General features: G+C 39.7%; 1 protein-coding gene across 3 annotated transcripts in view; it reads left to right on the top strand.

The window, feature by feature from the left end:
• upSET (SET domain-containing protein upSET) overlaps positions 1 to 6,791 on the top strand; it is an 85,359-nt gene extending 78,568 nt beyond the window's left edge. For all 3 annotated transcript variants that reach the window (XM_076185117.1, XM_076185116.1, XM_076185118.1), the window contains exons 16-17: positions 4,916 to 5,083; positions 5,386 to 6,791. In XM_076185117.1, the coding sequence (XP_076041232.1) occupies positions 4,916 to 5,083; positions 5,386 to 6,290 (1,073 nt within the window). In that variant the 3' untranslated portion in view covers positions 6,291 to 6,791. The remainder of the gene's footprint in view (positions 1 to 4,915; positions 5,084 to 5,385) is intronic.
• The last annotated feature ends 8,108 nt before the right edge of the window (positions 6,792 to 14,899 follow it).

Below are 14,899 nucleotides of genomic sequence, written 5' to 3'. Positions count from 1 at the left end.
CTCCACTGCCAACACCATCTCCACCACCAAATACCACCACAGCTGACAAAGTGCTTTCTTCCAGATGAAGAGAAGAAGATGAGGAAAATTCAGGAAAAGGAAGAGAAAATAGCTTAAGGAGAAACATGGGGCTGGGATTGTGCCTGTGTAGGAAAATCAAACACATTTGGAGAGCTTTGTCATTGAGCATAGAGAAGGCACTCATTGCTGGTATAAATAAACCACTGCAATGATTTGACAAAGTGATGACACCCCAGCAGTGAGGTTTTAAACCGGAAAAATCTTCAATTATGAAAAAGACAGAGTGGCAAGTAACAAATACATTTTAATGTAATATGTAGATATGTATGTATATGAAAATATTTACTGTCAACTTATTCAATATACATTATATAATAAGGTGTGTGAATATGATAAAAATCACATACTAAATAACATAGATATACAATGCTGAAAACTTTAAACGCTTGTATCTCGAAACCACAGATATTTGCAATTGAAAATATGCCAAATTTTTTTAATCAATTGTAGCAGCCTGAAAATGCCTCTGGTAGTGTATATTTCCATGCCTGTTTTTTTTTTTTCCGAGCACCATCCTAGCCTCCTGATAGGGGGAGTTCATGACATTAAGGAGGGGACTGAACACCTTGATAAAAAAAAAAAAATTCGCATGAAAAAAGTTTATGGTCTTTCAACTTGAAACTTTCAGGTTTTGTTTTAAATATAGATAGAAATATATTGTGAACCCAAGAACTTGCTACATCTTGACGTCATAAAGTTATGACATGAAAAGAAACTTAAAAAGGATAGTTATAGAAGAGATCTGAAAAAGAATAGCTTTCCACACAGAGTGGTAGATATCTGAAACAAATTGAATGAGGAAACAGTGAGCGCAGAAATTATACAAGAATTTAAGATCAAACTGGATACTGAAAGATACAAAAGCGGGTCACTACAAGCATAGCTCTCTTCCTGTAAAATACAACCAGGGAAATACACACACACACAGGGAAGAAATCACCAAGTTAGTAGATGGTGAGATCTTTGAAGGGGCCTCAGCTCAGGCAGAAGTAATGAATAAAGGTTTCTAATCAGTCTTTACAAAGGAACACAACTTTTTAGAGAAAAGTGAGGGGAGCAAAAAACCAGGTTTAGCAGATATAAATGTAGAAGTGAGGGAAATGCTCTATTTCCTGGGATCGATGTGACAAAAGCTTCAGGACCCGACAGGATCTCAAACTGGATATTTGAAGAATGTAGGGAACAACTAGCGGACAAAATACACAGTCTTATTACATGTTCATTGAAAGAAGGCATTGTGCCACTTGATTAGAAAAGGACAAACATGGTGTCAATTCACAAAGGTGGAAACAAGGAAGTACCACTAAATTATAGGCCAGTATCACTAACCAGCACAGTAGTAAAATTATGCAAAAGAATTGTGAAAGATCAATGGACCAAATATCTTGAAAAGAGGAGCATTCTGACAGTCAGTTTAGCTTCAGATCTGGAAGGTCATATGTGTCAAAACTTTTAAGCTTTTACTTGAGAGTAATTTATGTGCTGCACAAGAGAGGGGTGGTGTGGACTGTATGTACCTAGACCTAGAGAAGGCATTTGATAAAGAACCTCACAGTCTACATATGTGGAAATAGGAGCATGTAGGAGGACAGAGGCAAACTACTAGAATGGATTAAAGACTTTTTGAAGGAAAGATACATGAGGACAATAGTAAAAGACAAGACGTCAAGCTGGAGAGCAGTAAAGAGCAGAGTTCCACAAGGTTCAGTGCTTGTACCAATAATTTTTTTTGTCTATGTTAATGACATGATGGAAGGAACAAGCTATGCCAACATGTTTGCAGATGATCCAAAAATCATGACGAGTGAAAAATGAGTATGGTAAAATATTGCAAAAAGATTTAGATACTATTTTTGCAAAGAGCCAAGAATGGGAAATGAAGTTCAATACCAAAAAATGCAAAGTACTGGAAATGGGCAGTCCTTAAACTATTCCATGGGAAGCAAACACATTACAAAAGCAAAAGAAGAGAGAGACTTGGGAGTGAGGGAGTATGTGTAAAAGATAAGTTGACACAGCCTGAAGGGATTTATCCCTGTCTTCTCGAGAACTTTTCTGCATGAGGGGATGGTGAGGGAGGTCACCGATTTAATGGAGTGGCCTTGCTGTGGATGTGCTGTGTCTTGCAACACTACTTCTGACCCAGGGCAGTGGGCAAGATGCAGAGATGACCCATCATCCAGGGGGTGTCAAGATAAGAGTGAGGGAGGGGGTGGATGGGAGTGGAGTATGTTGAGGATGGAATGGGTAGGAATGGTTTTTAAGTTTTTTTTTTTTTTTTTTTTTTGCTACCTCCCTTGTACATACATACATATACCAAGGCTTTTTCCCCCTTACAAGGGAGGTAGCCAAAAAAAAAGGAAAAGGCATAAAATCATTCCCATCCATTCCATCCCTGAATACACTCCACACCCCTCCACCCTCCCTCTTATCTTAGCACCTCCTGGATGATGGGTCATCCCTGCACTTTGTCCACTGCCCTGGTTCAGAAGCAGTGTTGCAAGACACAGCACATCCACAGCAAGGCCGCTTCATTAAATCGGTGACCCCCCCTCTCCGTCCCCCCATGCATAAAATGAGAAGACGGGGAGAAACTGGAGGAATTGGCATGTTAGTCTGTTTTTCTTTTTTTAATCTGTTATTTAGGCTATATGTATAATAAAGTATAAGAATTACTTAGCAGTAGGAATAGATTTCAAGTTGGAAGAGTTGGGTAAAAAAAAAAAAGAATAGATAAATGAATAAACATACCAAAGGCTTTTCCCCCCTTACATGTGGGGTAGCCAAAAAGAAAAGGCATAGAAACCACTCCTACCCATTCCATTCCCTACGTATTCCACTCCCCTCCACCCTCCTCCCTCCCTTTTATCTTGGCATCTCCTGGATGACGGGTCATCCCTGCATTCTGTCCACTGCCCTGGGTCAGAAGCACATCCACAGCAAGGCTGCTTCATAAGATTGGCAGCCTTCTCTCTCTCCCCTTATGCAGAAAAGGAGAAGACGGGGAGAAATCCCTTCAGGCTGCGTCAATTATTTTCACATACATACTCCCCCATCCCCCACCCACTCCCCCTCATGCATCACAGCATCATCCATATGCAATCTTTCTCAATTCACCTCTATCTTCTGTCTTCTCCCATCCTTCCTCAACAGACATTCCTCTTTTTTGTAATGCCTCTTTCACCCCATCCATCTCATCCTAGGATGCCCCCTCATATTCACTCCTTCCACCTCTGCCTTCCACACCTCTTTTACTAATCTTTCTTCACTCACTCTATATGTCCAAACCATCCTAATACTCTTTCATCAACCCTATCTTCCAGCCCCTTTTCCACCCCTGTTCTCCTCACCTCATTTCTCACTCTATCCAGCCTTGTAACCCCTATCATACTTCTCAGACATTTCATCTCTAACACATTCAAACTCCTTCTCTTTTCCTCTCTTATGTTCCATGTTTCTGCCCCATACAGTGCTGTTGGCACAATCACTCCTTCATATAACCTCCTCTTAGCATCCACCAAGGCAATTACTCGCTTCTCTCAATCTACATTCTATCTCCACCCCCACTCCTCCCCTTCCTGCCACATTCGCACCCAAGTATCTAAAACTATCCACTTCCTCAAGTCTCACACCTTTAATGCTCACTTCCAGCCTGCTGTCACTCTCTCCCCTTGTACATCTCATCACCTTACTTTTGCCCACATTTATCTTCAGCTTCCATCTTTCACACACTTTCTCAAACTCTGTCACTAACTTCCTCAATCTCTCCTCTGATCCTGCTACAAGCGCAGTGTTGTCAGCAAACAACAACTGGCTTATTTCCCACTTTTCTCCATTTTCTTTAACCATCTCCAGCCCCTGACCCACTACCCTTGCATTCACCTCTCGCACCACCCCATCCATGTGTAGATTGAACAGCCAGGGCGACATAACACATCCTTGACGAAGTCCCACCTTTACCTCAAACCATTCACTCTCCATTTCTAATCCTAACACAATCTCTACTACTCTCGTAAAAACTCTTGACAGCTCTTAACAGCTTTCCTCCTATCCCATATATCCCACAGTGCCTTCCTGTCTACCCTGTCGTAAGCCTTTTCCAGATCCATAAAAGCCCAAAAAACATCCTTACCTTTTCCTATAGCTTTCTCACATAATCTGTCTTACCACAAAAATCTAATCTACACAACCCCTACCTGTCCTAAAACTGCTGTTCCTCTCCCAATCATCTCAATCAAGGTCTTCCTACAAGCCTTCCCAACTACACTCAACAAGCTGATGATCCCTCTGAAACTACTACACTCACACTTGTCCCCCTTTCCCTTATAAAGTGGAACTATACAGGCACTCCTCCAGTCCCCCGGCACTACCCTCTCTTAAAAAACATTAAATAACCTCACCAGCCACTTCACCATAACTGTACCTCCTTTCTTCAGACATTCTGCATGGTATCCAACCAACCCAGGTGCCTTACCTGCTCTCATCATCTTATCAGCTGCTTTCACTTCATCGTTCCCTATTTCTCCTCCATTTTCCTCACCCATCACTCTCATTTTCTTAGCGCTTCCCACTGCAACTACCTTTCCCTCCCTATCCTTCACATTTAGCAACTCCCTAACATACTCTGCCCACCTTCATCTCACTGCCTTCTCTTTCATTATCATCTCTCCATCTGCACCTTTTACCTTTTCTTCTCTACTTGATTCGCCTCCTCTTCCTCTTTTAATTTCTTTCCAAAACATCTTTTTATTACTTTCAAAATTTTCTGTCATACTCTTATGAATAAAAGAATAAATAAATGAATAATAAACAAGAGAACAATTTATTCCAATAGGTCGCCTTGGTGCACTTAGCAGCGGGTCTTCCCATACCATGTCCCTGGAGGGCACAGCTTTGTCAGGCAGCAGCAGCAGCAGTAGTGTGGTTATGTCCTCAGTCCTCAGTTCTAGCAGTATACACACACTGCGTGCACGGAAAATGCTCTCTAGTTTGTTGCTGTCAGGTAAGGTTGTGTAATGTTTCAGTCCCTGGTTTGGCATTAGCTAGAGCACATTCTAGTGTGCTACAAGGTTGAAAGGGGAGTAGCAGTAGTTTTAGAATCTTTTATTTGGGGTTTGCCTCCTGTCTTGAATATGTGCAACTGGGTTGAAATTAAACAATTATGTGAATTTACCAATGCTGACTATTAATTTCAGAAGGTATCAGAAGACTACTTTTTTATTTTTCCTCAGTGTGAGAAGAAAGAGGTCTGATTGTTATTTTCAGGTATCAAGAGACTAATTTTTTTTTATTTGTTGTTCTCAGATTGTGAGGAAAAAGAGGTGGAGAAGGAGGGAAAAGGGAAAGAGGGAGACAAGGACAAAATACATCGTCGTCATAAAGAAAAGAATTTACCCCCACCACCACCACCTCCAACGGCTCCTCCCAAGAACTCGCTGTACCATGCACGAGACATTACCGTGCAGATCAGTAATGGGAACAAACCTCTTTTGACCCCTCAGCAACCTCCTCCTCTGCTTCCTCCATCAGGGCACCCCACAATTACTCTAAGGAAAGGTGGTATTCATGCAGTCAGTACCCCACTGCCCCACCAGCCACCACCACCACCTTTGCCACCCTCAAAGTCAACTTGCCCCATCAAGCTGCCACTTGTTAATGTTCCTCATCCAGGATCAACACCTGTCATTCCATCTAATATCCCACCACCTGCTAAGGCCTTGCCATCCCCGACCAGTGTTTCTGCTGCCTCCAGAAGTAGTGCTCTAGGCATTGGTGTCGCTCCCTTCCTCTCACCACCTCATAATCTTCCTCCTCCTCCTCCCAGTGCAAATGTTTGTGTCCCACTCATTCCTGCTGCTCCCCCACCCCCTCCTCCACTACCGCCACCACCACTCGGTTCGGGTGGAGCTAACTATGGTAAGCCACCTGCATTCCCAGCTGGTCCGTATCCTGCTCCTCCAGGTCCCCAGTGTTCTGGCCCAAGTTTGACCAATTACCCGTGCAATGTTGCTCCACCACCACCACACACTCCTCTCATTCCACCTCCCAACATGCCCCTTCCCCCGCCTCTACCACCACCCCCGCCATCAACTTTGGGCACCAACACAGGTGCAGTCCCAGGAACGGGTCATGTCCCCCTCATCGGGTCTTCTGGAGGAGGGAACTACCCGAATAAAGGCTGTTCACTACCAGGTTCTGGAGGGTCCTGATGCAGGGCTTGCCCTCCCTGCTGTCCCTTGTCTGCAGTACCCAGGGGCTAAGTTGGAGGAGACCCAGTTTTAAGCCTTTGTTCGACTGTAGCCCATTGCCAGGGGACAAGCTCATCACCTGCCCTCCACTCACGTGTACAGTAAGCAGAGTAGTACTGCATTTCTGCACATATTTACTTTGTTAATGATGGTCATGATGAAGATCTCTGCAGGGGCCACTGTTTGGTAGGCTCAGCTCTCTCTCTCTCTCTTTCTCGTGAAGACTGCTTGTGTGTCTGTGTGCTGGTCAAGGCTGGTTTATATTTCTCTCACTGTGGGCAATAGTGTAAACTTGCTCTTTAAACATTGTTTCGCTGAAGGCCATGGAGTGATCCTCCTTAAGTACCCTGTCTGCCTAGCCTGTGGCTTTATATCCAATTTTTTTTTCTCTTTATAGTGAAATTGTTGATGGAAAGCTTCTTATGTATTTTTTGTTTTATATAAAGATTTTATTTCCCCACTTTCCATTCCTTTCATTTCCATTACTCTAAGTTTTGTTGTGCTTATCCCTTGGTTTTCCAATTTGTGTTCAGATAGTACAAAATAATATTAGGTTCTAATGTCTGGACAACTCTTAAGGACTAAAATATGAATATTTAAAAGCCGTGATGGCCCTTATGGTGATGTACTTTTTATGTGATTCATGTGGAACAATCTCTACCATGTCCTGGCCCATCTACCCAAACTTATTTGATACTTAGGAAGGTGTTTGTGTGTGTGTGTAGGTGTGGATGTTGTCTTTAAATTATACATACATAAAAATGTTTAACCCATTCAACTCCGATGACAAGATGTCTTGTCATTTGGTCAAATAAAACAAAAAATCATAAAACACCAAAATGTTTGATCAAACACCAGAAAAATATGACGTCAATCCTCGCTTCGCTCGCAGCGAAGCGAGGATTGACGTCATATTTTTCTGGTGTTTGATCAAACATTTTGGTGTTTTATGATTTTTTGTTTTATTTGACCAAATGACAAGACATCTTGTCATCGGAGTTGAATGGGTTAAAGCACTTAACCCATGAATGGAGGTTGCCAATCCACCCTTCACTGATAAGTTATCTGTGTCACACAATGAATGAGATCACCAACCAAATGTTTGTTGAAAGGTTTATCTAATTCAGAACTGAAGGAGAAGGGGAGGGGGGAACTTCCGTGTCTGTCATGAAGGGAATGGTGTCAAGCTAGTCAAAAATGTTTGTGGGGCAAGTGGATGGAGATGGAGAATAATACCAAAAAGAGGATGGGAGGTTGTGTTAGTGTTTGAAAGGAGAGGGGAAAAATGACAACAGAGGAAGTAGATATTCTCCTACATGGGTAGGTGGAGAGGAAATATATAGACAGGAAGGGAGTTGAAGGATTTTGGTAAAATGATATAAATGAGGTAGGAGCTAAGGAAATTTTTTGAAATGAGGATTGAAAAAAAAAGGAAGTTGTGTGGGAAGGTTTTCTATGTTTCAGTTTATAAGGATCAGGGACACTACTTCCAATCTGTTCTTTTGTTTTGGCTTATGGATGAGATATACTACATAAAGTTGGGTTGGTGAATTTCCCTTCATAGGGAAAGATGCTAGATTCAATGTATATATGTGTGTGTGTATGTAATAATAATAATTGTTACCTCAAATTTCACTAATTGGAAATCCACAGCTGGCAACAGTCCTCACGCCTTTGCATAGATCTTTCTGGTAAGGAACATTGGAAGGTTGTCCATGGTTTACTCATGAGGGACCGTTTGTTTGTCACTGGCATAGAGTAATAGGAGGGGAGTGGTAGCTGGTTGTTAGCTGACCTGATGTGAAAAGGTCGAGGAAATCCAGTTGAGCCTCATGGGAGCTGTATCTCCAGATGGAGGTGAGAATGACAATAAGTTTTGAAGAGAGATGGCAGGGATATAATTATCTCTGAGAACTGACATTTATCATATATATGATTCACTGTGATCTTGGATCATGTGCTGGACTTATGATTGACAGCTATTAACTTCCTAGATATGAGCTCAAAGCTCATATAATTCAGTGAATGGCTTTGACCTTTTACATATACACACACACATGGGACAGTAAAGACTTGTAGCATCAGTGAAAGCTTTTTACACCAGGAACACATCACTTACTTGAGGCCCTCAGGTATGGGAGCTTGAAATGCTAACCAGTACACCAGCAGGCAGGCAGTTGTATTTTGGTATATATGTGTGTGTATATATATATATATATATGTGTGTGTATATATATATATATATATATATATATATATATATATGTATTTATATATATGTATATATATATATGTATTTATATATATGTATATATATGTATGTATATATATATATATATATGTATTTATATATATGTATATATATAAATATGTATATGTATATATATATATATATGTATATGTATGTATATATATATATATAATGTATATACATATATGTATCTATGTATATATATTATATATATATATATATGTACATTATATATATATATACATATATATAATATATATATGTATATATATAATATATATATATATATATATATATATATGTATATTATATATATATATGTATATTATATATATATATGTATATTATATATATATATATATATATACAGTCATATATATATATAATATATATATATATATATATTTACAAGATGAATGTTTGTTCAGTAGGGAAGGTAGAAAGCAAGAGATAGGTAGGGTAGAGTAGTGAATGGATGAGAAATTTATGAAGTTTGAAGGGATTTTGCTGTGTAATAAAGCAGTATGGATGAACCAGCTTCAGCTGTTGAGCACTGCTGCATCTTGCTACATTGCCTCTGACTCAAGTAGTGGGATGGTTGAAGGGTAGGTATATGCTTTACTACTACTCCCCTTATAAGAGGGAAAGGGCAATTTGGTATGTATTTTGTATAGTTTTTCTTGAGGAACAGATTGGGCATTAGAGAGTGTCCATGCTGTTAGGTTTCAGAACCTGTCAGCATGCTCCCCTTCATCAAGAGTTGCAGTCCTGAGGGGCTGACACTTCATCTTTATACTAGATTCCACATTTCCTTGGCATTTTCATACAAGGAGAGCTGACAGCTGCTAACAGCTCCCCACCTCCTACTAATACAAGCCTGTCACAGAGAAAAAACACACACTAATACAACACCACTGTCTAATATTTCTTTACAGAGAGGTCTATATTAAAGCCCAGAGACATTGCCAACCACTGTGGAACTATGTTTAGTCAGTGAAATTCAAGGCAACAGTCATTATTATGCCTTTCCAGCTGAAGTGTATCTCCCCTCCAGATAAGAGTTTTCACATCCTAGCATACATTTCATAGCCCCTAAAACATAATTGTAAGTGGAAGGAGTGGGCCATTTTCCATGCCTTTAAGTGGAATGTCTAAGTAAATGTAAACAGGTTTGTGTGTATTTACTTAACTTACCTTGGTGCTCTGTGAAACCCCCATCCCACCTTACTGGCACATATGCCATGCTGTTTGGGGTTGTAGGAACCCAGGTGCAAGTCCTAAAAGCATTCAGTCATCACCCTAGAAGGACAGCATTTGCCTCAAATTAAAAACTCTACCACAAGCTCTTCACATCTCCTGTTGAAAGGAAACAGAAACCCTATCTATATATGAAGGAGTTTTCCCTCCTTACCAGGGAGGTAGCCAAAGTCAAAAGGCATATACCCACCCTCACCCATTCCACTCCCATCCATCACCACAGAAACACTTAATGTACCTATATCACTCACCAACACTTTGAACAAAAAGTGACCTACATAACTATGAACAGTTCATATAAATACACCAGACTCGACTGTGCATCCAGTTTGTTCCTCACACTGTTGAATTTCTCCAAAACAAAGCCTTTGAATGATTAGAGAATGCACACAAATACTCTTGAATTACTTGCAGAAACCAAAATACTCCTTATCCATAGAGGAACACATAAATATTATAGGAACAGTTTCATATTTATGTCCTTGTAACTTCATATGGAACAACCATAACAAGAACAAACGAAAGAAGAGAACCCCACCTTTAATATACTTTTCACAAACATACCAACCTACCTCCAACACAAGACACAAGTTTAAAAAAACATGTCTACATAGAATCACAAAGGGTACATGGGAAAATTAGTCAAATAACTGTGTACTCATACCCCCTTCCACAAAATCCTAAGAAATGTTTATTTATACACAAGTCAAACTCTCCTCTGCTCAGTTTGCCACTTGACATTCAACAAATTACGTATACCAAAAGGCCCTCTCCCCCATATAGTGGGTGTGACTGAATCAAAGCACACACCTATCCAAAAACCTTTTACATGAGCATAAGCAGCATTGGTTACAACCCAGGTGGTGGGCAGGAGACAGGGATGACCCTTCATCCATGAGGAGCTAAGATAAGAGGGAAACAAGGATGGTGGATGGGAGTAGAATGGGTGGGAGTGGGCTTGCCTTTTGAGTTGGCTACCTCCCTTATAAGGTGGAAGAAGCCCTCCTGTGTAGGTGCCATGTGTTGCTACATTGTCTCAGACCTGAACAGTTGGGGAATGGAGATGCTCCTTTATCCATGAGGAGCTAAGATGATAGGGAAAATGAATAGGTTCATAGAATTAACATCAGAAAAAAACACTTTGGACACCCCATACCCTAGATGTTTACATCCCGCAAAACACCAAATACATCCTTGTCCACCGCCCCACATGGACAGTATAGATAATTTGACATTTAATTGCCATGAGATTTTTTTTTTTTTTTTTTATATATATATATATATATTTTTATTATTATTATTATTATTATTATTATTTTTTTTTTTGTGTACCTGGGTGACAGGGACCCTTCATCCACAACAGGGAGCTAAGATGGGAGGGAAACAAAGGTGGTGGATGGGAGTGGAACAGGTGTGAGTAGGTGTGTGCCTTTGACTTAGCTACCTCCCTTGTAAAGGGGAAGCAGCCCTTGGTATGTAGATGGATCTGGGTGGCTGTAGCCAACCACTTGGTAGTTGCTGGATTTCATATACAGTACATGAACCAAGAAGAACTTGTATGTAGACAGTCTACCAGACATGGGTGGTTTGGTGACCTTTTCCCCAGGGAGTTGATGTAGATTAAAATGTACATACAAGGATAAACATTACCACAGAATATACATAGCATGTATATTCTGAATAGACAAAATCGCTTGGTCATCAGTTTATCTTTTTCCTTGGTGGTTTTTCTGCATATTTAGAATCATGAGTTTATGTGATTTCTCATGCATACATTGAATAGACAAATTAGTGGTGGCTAGAGAAGTGAATACATAATTAAGATAGGATATAGGGGTGGGATAATTGGGTAAATTTGGAGGTAATATTGTAAATGATATTGGAGAGCACATGATTAGTGTAATCAGAGATATCTGATAGTGGGAAAATGTTTTCTCTGATCAAAGTTTTTAATATGTAGTACACAGGGTAAGAGGAAATGCAGTGTTGAACACTTCTAGCAGATACAATGAAAGCTGAACAGTTGCTGAGAACAGAAGGGGTATTGAACATATAATGATGAAATCCTTGGGAAAACCTATTATAAAACTAGTCAGGAATAAACTCGGATTAATACAAAGGATTACAAAGGCTCCCGTCTTTCCTCTTCCCACCTTTGTCAAATTGTCAGAATGCCTCGCAAGTGTTGGAATAAAAAAATCAAGATGGTAGGATGAACTTGTTGGAGAATAGAAAGAAGGAAATACAAAGATAGTGCCATAAACAAGAAATATGGAAAAGAAAGACACAAGTGGAAGATCTAGTAAGATGAGTAAAAGTAATTGGAATAATAGGAAAGGTGCTGGCATAAATGATATCTATTGGGAAAGGAAAATATTAAGAATGAAGAAGTTAGAGACATAATCATAATGATTGTGTTTATGCAGACGTATCTTATATCCATGGGGAATATCCCATTGATGCAGTCACACATGTATTAGTACACAAAGACAAACACACACACACTACAAATATAGAAAACAGTGCAGCAACTAAAATGATCCCTAGCCCGGCTGACAAAATGCATAAGAATGTACTAGAAACATGGCCCTCACATAGGAGGGGGGGGGGGTATGCTCATGGTGGCTATTCTAGTCTGGACTTGCCAGTCACAGCTTAACAATGTTTGCATAAGAACAAAATATGAAATTTTCTCCCTTATTCTTTGTGCAATAGGGATTTTGAATACAAATTTTAGAATCTGTTAAATTATTTTGAAGCCAATAGCATGTCTACATGAAAAAATTAAGTTTGACTTGAGGTACCTGCATTCTTTATATTTTTTATTTATTTATTTAGTTTTTCCCCATTTGTTTGCCCATACTCAGTTGATTTGCAGTTTTGGTGGTGGGAAATGATGATTAGGGAGGGGGGGGGGCACTGAGAACTTTGCCCTGGAATGGCACATGGGCATGTAAGGGCCCTGAAGATAAACAAGGATTATGCATACTGGAAGACAGAAGAGAAAGAGGCATGATTTGTCATCCACTCTATTTTAGCCCCTCAGACCCCACTGCTGGGGTCAGAGGCATTGCAGCAAGACAGCACCACAGCAAAGCTGTTTTACCTGTGTTGGTTCATTACATGGCGACTCTCCCCTTCGTCCAATCAAATTACAGAGCAGATAGAGGAAATCCCTTTGGAATGTCAGTTTCACACCCATTTACAACCACTTTCTGCTGGCATCTATCTCTTGCCCTCTCCCTTCCCTGCTCAACAGACATTCCTCTTACACCTCTTCCAACTTTACATTCTTGATCCTCTCAAGTTTACTACATCCACCGCCTTACATACCTCTTGTTAATCTTTTTTCACTCATTCTTTCCATTTACCGATATTTCCCAGTATTCATTGATCAACCTTATCGGCCAGCTATCTGTCCACCCACAGTTTCACTTCCTCATTTCTTCCTATTCATCCATAGGTTGCAGTACCTCCATTGCGTGAAAATCATTATCTAAGCAATTTAAAAATTTCTGTATGAAATACATAACTATTTGGAATGGGAAGGTTGGCTGCATGGAGTTTTGTTCAGGGAAATGGGGTGTTGGTGTTTGAGTTAGGCAACACCCCCTGCCATGTTTCCCATTGACAATTGTTACATGTATAAAAGGAATCGATGATGGGTGCCAGTGACTTATGGTCATACATGATGGATATCAGAAAGGATTGTCTTGCTGTCCATCTTCAAAACCTGTCAACACTCGACTCTTATCTGGAGGTGTGAACACCCTCAACACTTTAAATTTGACTGGATTTCCTCCACCTTTTCACACAACAAGAACTAGCTGTGAGTGACTGTATTCCTTCTATAACCAGCTCTTGCCACTTGATAGAATCAGTCAATCCGTTGCCCCGGTCCCGGTTCTCTCTTTGAGAAGACACATGGCCCCCAAACTCCACCTACTAGAAGAAATCATGCTGCATTTTGCATTATCCACACCTGGATTCCTGTGGGAATCTTGAGAAAATGCAAATATTGAGCCTTTACATTTGTACCTTGGCTTGGAAAAGGAAAAAGTCCTGATTTTAGTAAGAGTTTGTGTGTGTATGTGAGATGTTCAATGTAGGAGCAAAGTATCAGCTTGTCTCTTGAATTTGAGGCTCCTCCTTTAGGAAGTTAATCATGAAATTTGCCTTTGTAGATGTAGAAAAAGGATATACAAGGATATCTTCTTTAATAGTTATTTTCAAGCAAACTTCTAATTTAAAACTCAGAATGAGGCTGAGCAATTATGTAAATTCCTCAACAATTGATTGAGACAACATTCCTGAGCCTCAATTTCATGTCATTATTGATGCTTCGTTCTTACACTACGTTTAACATTTGCACATATATGTAAATGTGTATATGGGTAGTGTATGCATATAGTATGTAAGTTTACCTATATTTATAAAATTATTGGGAGAGTGCAAAACTTATCTTGGTGAATTTGACTAATAAAGAAACGAAGTAGTTTCATCTAATGGTATTCACATCTTAAGATGCAAAAGAAATATAAGTGTATGTGTATGTATGTGTGTGTTAAAATGTATGAACATAGATTATATATGGCAGAATGTACAGATAATTATGTGCACATAAGTGCATGAAATATTTATTATGGAAGTATGTGAAACAAAAACAAAAGTAAATTAGCTCACTCCAAATTTTATTCAAGGGGTAGCCAGCACTGTGTGTGTGCCTGTATGAGTATTGTGTGTTTATGTGCAAATATACACACATTAGCAAACATTTCAGAGGTACACCCATACACATTTTATATAATTACAAGAACACACACATTGCACTGTGTGTATATATGTACATGTAAACTGTATATGTGTATATATTTGTGTTTATAAGCACACAGGCATATGCATAAATATATGAATGTATGTGTATGTGTGTGCATGCATGTTTGTGTAAATCTACATAGAATATTGATACACACACAAACCTGCATACCTATATATATATATATGAATATTTTTCAGGAAGAGTGGGGGGTGGCTTTTATCTATAGTGTGAAGCAGTGGCACT

Source organism: Oratosquilla oratoria, chromosome 5 (genome assembly GCF_046742065.1).
Source record: "Oratosquilla oratoria isolate Oo_2021 chromosome 5, ASM4674206v1, whole genome shotgun sequence".
NCBI classification, from domain to species: Eukaryota; Metazoa; Arthropoda; class Malacostraca; order Stomatopoda; family Squillidae; genus Oratosquilla; species Oratosquilla oratoria.
The sequence above is the reverse complement of the archived record's forward strand: the minus strand, read 5'-3'. Positions and strand labels throughout refer to the sequence as shown.